The sequence below is a fragment of the Papaver somniferum genome, chromosome 9, assembly GCF_003573695.1.
Source record: "Papaver somniferum cultivar HN1 chromosome 9, ASM357369v1, whole genome shotgun sequence".
Taxonomy (NCBI): Eukaryota; Viridiplantae; Streptophyta; class Magnoliopsida; order Ranunculales; family Papaveraceae; genus Papaver; species Papaver somniferum.
In genome coordinates this window covers 42444078-42449885 of record NC_039366.1, presented here as the reverse complement: position 1 = coordinate 42449885, position 5808 = coordinate 42444078, and the positions used below count along the sequence as shown (strand labels likewise).

Below are 5808 nucleotides of genomic sequence, written 5' to 3'. Positions count from 1 at the left end.
CATATGCTCCACAACTACTCATTTCATACCTCCACATACAAGAAATGACATCATTTGATTCAAACGGAGATTTGGAAATCACCAAAACATGGTACGCGGAAAAACGACTTAGACGTCAATCCTCCGAAAGAGTGGATTCCACAACCTTTTGGGCTAGGGTACACAACAAATTTAGCCAATAGTTTGGGAATCCTAATGCAAGAAGTGTTCAACAAGTGCACGATAGGCACCTAGTCATCGAAAACGCGATACTTGCTTTTTTAGCTCTCCAACCTCGGATTTTTAACACTCGCCCATTGAACAATTTTTAAGTAATTTTGTGGTTTATTTTGCGTGATCCATGTTTTTTTATCTTCCAATGAAACGCCACTAACAAATGTAAGTTTGTTTTTGTGTTTTTGTAGCACGAAGTCGTGAAAGCGCACTACTTGGAGGAAAAGGAGGAAGCATTCGCATTCGATGCAAGCTATCACTTCTTGGCAGAAAGAATCCCGGAGGATAACCCCGACTACTTGGATGTTTTATCGTCTTCGGAGGAGGAAGATTGATGGCTTTAGAAGTTTTTGTACATGTTTTGTGGGTAGACCTCTAGGTAAACCCTCACGAGATTATAACTCGTCCATTAGGGTCACCTAGGGGTTTAAAGGCTTGATGCATGTGCTAAATGCATCCTACAATAATGAAAATCAATGAAAAAATTCCTTATGAAAGTAAATAATCGGTTTATATATGTCACATAAAACCCCGATTATTGAAATCGGATTTTACATATGCCAAAGTCAACCGATTTTGAAAGTCTTCTGATAATTCTGAAAACACCAACCCAGAATCGGCTTATGAGTGCACGAACGTAAACCGATTCTGGGTTCTGTTCACGAAAAAAAAATCAAAAAATTTAAGTTGTTTGATTTTTTGATAAAATCTCTAACATTAGTTAATCTCACATCCAAAACAAAATTAACCCCTAATACGATTAATTAGTGCTAATTATTCAGGGATAAAATAGGTAGTTAGGTAATTATTTTGATAAGGGGTGGTGTGTAGGTAATTTTTAATGACCTTTTTTGTCATATAGCTATAGGCCCCAATTAAATCCTATAGGCCCCAATTTAGTCAGGTTTATAAAGTAACAAAAAAATATACTTCTAAATTTCTGGAATTAACCTCTGCATCGCCATTTCTACTTCTAGTTTCCAGACATGCTATAAATTACCTCATTTTTTTTCCCTTTTGAAAATTCATTCAGAAAACTGCTCGGGGTAGATAGACATTCAGTTAAGCGTGATCCATGCATTTGCTTATATCATCCGACACTTGCTCAGAAAATGTTCACCAAACTCGAACTGTTCCGATCCCTCAATAGTCAATATAATAATTCTTTTAGAATCATATCCAAACCCGACCACCTAACACAAATACTCGGTGTATGAGAAAAACGTAATCCCCTAGCTTCGATCACTAAAGATTTCAATGTTTCGACTCACTTGACTGACTCTACGAAGATGGAACGAACCACGTAGTTACAATGTACTTGCCAGGAAAACCAGGACAAACCGCAAAAGTGCGCATACGACAAAGATGGCTCAGTCTTTAACTGGTGCATGAAAATTTACAAGGAAAAGTTATACAAAATCATTAAACATTACCAAGTAGTCGCCTCCTTTGATCCGGGGACCAATTTTTTACATTCAATTTCACACATGTTCATTGTTCATAATCCAAACTTAATTAATCATTAATTCATCATTTATTAATAAAGTGCTTTTTATGGACTTATTACAATGAAAATGGTAGGTAGTTGAGTAATTTGACCACTTACACTCTAATTTTGAGAGTTTCTATATAAACCCCAAATCCATCCTCTCCATTTTCAGAGCTTAAAACAAACTTTGAAGTTCAATTTTCTATCTCTTTCTCTAAAACCTTCAGTTCAAATTTCTGGTTCGAAAAATGAATTCAATAACTCCATCAAAACATATTCTCAAATCATTAAGTTCTTTAGATACTACTACATTAATTCCTGGGAAGATTCATCATCATCAATCAAAAAGAGCCCGAATTTGCAACATCAAAGCTATATATAAGCAAGAAACAAGGAATTTCTCAGCTGGTCTGGTTTCTAACAGAGCAGATTGGCAAACTTCTTGCGCTATTTTAGCAAGTAATGTTGTTTCACAACAGAGTACTGAAAAAACTGATGCTGAGATCGTTTCGATTAATGGTGTGCATCGAACTCTAGATCTAGTCCCAGTTCAGCAAGAAACGAATTTACCGAAGCCTCTTTCGATTACCGATCTATCTCCTGCTCCGATGCACGGTTCTCAATTGCGCGTCGCTTATCAGGGAGTTCCTGGTGCTTATAGTGAAGCTGCAGCTGGTAAAGCTTATCCCAATTGTGTAGCTATACCGTGTGATCAATTTGAAGTTGCTTTTCAAGCTGTAGGGCACTGGATTGCTGATCGAGCTGTTTTACCGGTAGAGAATTCCCTCGGCGGTAGTATTCACCGGAATTATGACTTGTTACTCCGGCACAATCTTCATATTGTCGGTGAAGTTCAATTACCAGTTCACCATTGTTTGTTAGCCTTGCCTGGTGTGAGAAAAGAAGATTTGAATCGTGTGATTAGTCATCCACAAGCGTTATCTCAGTGTGAGTCGACTCTTACAAAACTCGGTCTAAATGTTGCCCGTGAAGCTGTTGATGACACTGCTGGTGCCGCTGAATTTATTGCTACACATAATCTACGCGACACTGCTGCTATCGCAAGTTCTCGTGCTGCTGAATTATACGGGTTACAGATTTTGGCAGACGGAATTCAAGATGATTCGAGTAATGTAACTAGATTTGTCATGCTAGCTCGTGAACCGATTATACCAAGAACAGACCGTCCATTTAAAACTAGTATTGTTTTCGCGCACGATGAAGGAATGTCGGTTTTGTTTAAAGTATTATCGGCTTTTGAATTCAGGAATATCAGTTTGACGAAGATTGAGAGCCGGCCATATAAAAATCGTCCGATCAGAGTTGTTGGTGATGCTAGCACGGGTGGTACTGCTAAGCATTTTGAGTACATGTTTTATATTGATTTTGAAGCTTCAATGGCTGACCTAAGAGCACAAAATGCACTTGCTGAAGTTCAAGAATTCACTTCGTTTCTAAGGGTTTTAGGAAGTTATCCCATGGATATGACTGCTTGGAGTCCTTCAATTAGAGATTTATGATTGAAAGAAGTTTCAATTTTCGGAATTTGGGATCACTGCATTTTCTAGTAAATAAACTGAAGAAACTTGAATTTTGAGATATCACAGATACGATTGTAATTTTTTTTCATTGATGCTTATAAAAAACTTTGATCGTTCGGATGAATTTTCTAGGATATTTTTTAGTTGCAATTTTTGGAAATTTTCCGCAAAACTAAAATTGACGGTATGTGTTGGAACTTTATCGTTGATAGTAGTCCAAAGGTGTTGCTCTCGTGAACACCATGTGAAGTACAATATCCACGTCTTGCAAAAGCTACAGACCACTCTTAACGATTTTGCCAGCATAAGTATACTTGTGGCATTATCTCGGCCAAGCCATCCAACAAATTCTTCATGTAGTAAATATGAAATGTCCCTTGCTATTATCGGTCTCCAAAAATAAACTTCCTCATGTGGTGTGTTGTGCATCGGAGGTTCAGTTCTTTGGATATGCTTGAACGTAAAGGAGTAAGATTATATATGCAACTGATGTTATTTAATCTAAACTCTCATTTCAATCATTGAAACATTCTTAGAGGACATTATTATATAGTTGTTATTCACAAACTATTTTTCGTCAAAGTAAGCAATTTTCAAAGTGATTGAAACATAACATGATTTTCGTCACTAGGGAAAGATGAACTTGGCCAAAGCAAAAGCTTAACAACACATATTTCGAGAAATAGATAGGCGAGATAAACTCGGCTCGAAATAGTAAATGTGTATAATCAAAGTCTATATAGCAAAATGACTTTTGTCTCAAAATAGGAGATAGAGTAGATAGATTTTTGAGTGATAGATAAGTTCAAGTCTCCACATACCTTTTAGTCGATGAAGTTCCACCAGTTCCTTGAATAGTTCTCAGTCTTGTATGATGATTGTCATGGAGTTCTTGAGCTCAACTACACTTTTTATCCTAGTCTGAGACTTAGCTATACTAGACTAGAAATCAAGACTTATAATTTTGATCACTAACATTGACAAACATGCTTGAGATAGCAACGCATGCGAGTTCGACCGAGCAATGCTCTAACAATCTCCCCCTTTGTCAATTTTAGTGACAAAACTATCAACACATATGGAATACAAAAAAATAAATGAATTAACTTTTGTAGCTCATATTCCACATGCCTAATCTTCAACATTACTCGAAATATTCGTCACTTCCAAGTACTCCAATGATCCCAAAGGTTGTAAGTTCAGCATCATCGTTGTTGAAAATCCGTAGCTATAACAATGAGAAAACAAGAGTTCACAATCATTGTTATACAGTGACATAGTATTATTATACAGTATCTAAGTTCAATTGTATCACAACTTCGACAACAATACTATGGTGATATGTATCAATCCCCCTTAGTCAATAGTCTATCTCACATGGAAACCACTCCCCCTTACATAATGATCCGAAAACCATATGTATTTGTAGTGTGAACTACATATTAATTCTCCCACTTTTTGTCAATAAAATTGGCAAAGGTATAAGAACGGGATCCCAATGAAATTTCCGAAAGAGACATTTCATGACCAAAAGGAAGCATATATCAACTTGATCTTTAGATGCAATCATAAAGCCGAAGCTAAATGCATTCATCAAGGAGTTTATAAAGATACAAGATAACCCCTATAAGGAGTTTGAAACATTTTTAGAGGACATTATTATATAGTTGTTATTCACAAACTATTTTTCGTCAAAGTAAGCAATTTTCAAAGTGATTGAAACATAACATGATTTTCGCCACTAGGGAAAGATGAACTTGGCCAAAACAAAAGCTTACCAACACATATTTCGAGAAATAGATAGGCGAGATAAACTCGGCTCGAAATAGTAAATGTGTATAATCAAAGTCTATATAGCAAAACGACTTTTGTCTCAAAATAGGAGATAGAGTAGATAGATTTTTGAGTGATAGATAAGTTCAAGTCTCCACATACCTTTTAGTCGATGAAGTTCCACCAGTTCCTTGAGTAGTTCTCAGTCTTGTATGATGATTTCTTTGGAGTTCTTGAGCTCAACTACACTTTTATCCTAGTCTGAGACTTAGCTATAGTAGACTAGAAATCAAGACTTATAATTTTGATCACTAACATTGACAAACATGCTTGAGATAGCAACGCATGCGAGTTCGACCGAGCAATGCTCTAACAATCTCCCCCTTTGTCAATTTTAGTGACAAAACTATCAATACATATGGAATACAAAAAAATAAATGAATTAACTTTTGTAGCTCCTATTCCACATGCCTAATCTTCAACATTACTCGAAATATTCGTCACTTCCAAGTACTCCAATGATCCCAAAGGTTGTAAGTTCAGCATCATCGGTAGCTATAACAATGAGAAAACAAGAGTTCACAATCATTTTTATACAGTGACATAGTATTATTATACAGTATCCAAGTTCAATTGTATCACAACTTCGACAACAATACTATGGTGATATGTATCAATCCCCCTTAGTCAATAGTCTATCTCACATGGAAACCACTCCCCCTTACATAATGATCCGAAAACCATATGTATTTGTAGTGTGAACTACATATTAATTCTCCCCCTTTTTGTCAA

At 36.2% G+C, this 5808-nt stretch overlaps 1 protein-coding gene across 1 annotated transcript; it reads left to right on the top strand.

Moving 5' to 3' along the window:
* Positions 1-1871: 1871 nt before the first annotated feature.
* Positions 1872-3367, top strand: LOC113310945 (arogenate dehydratase/prephenate dehydratase 6, chloroplastic-like). Its single transcript, XM_026559765.1, has one exon. It carries the CDS (start codon positions 1951-1953, stop codon positions 3220-3222), a length of 1272 nt encoding a protein of 423 aa, XP_026415550.1. The 5' UTR covers positions 1872-1950; the 3' UTR covers positions 3223-3367.
* Positions 3368-5808: the final 2441 nt, after the last annotated feature.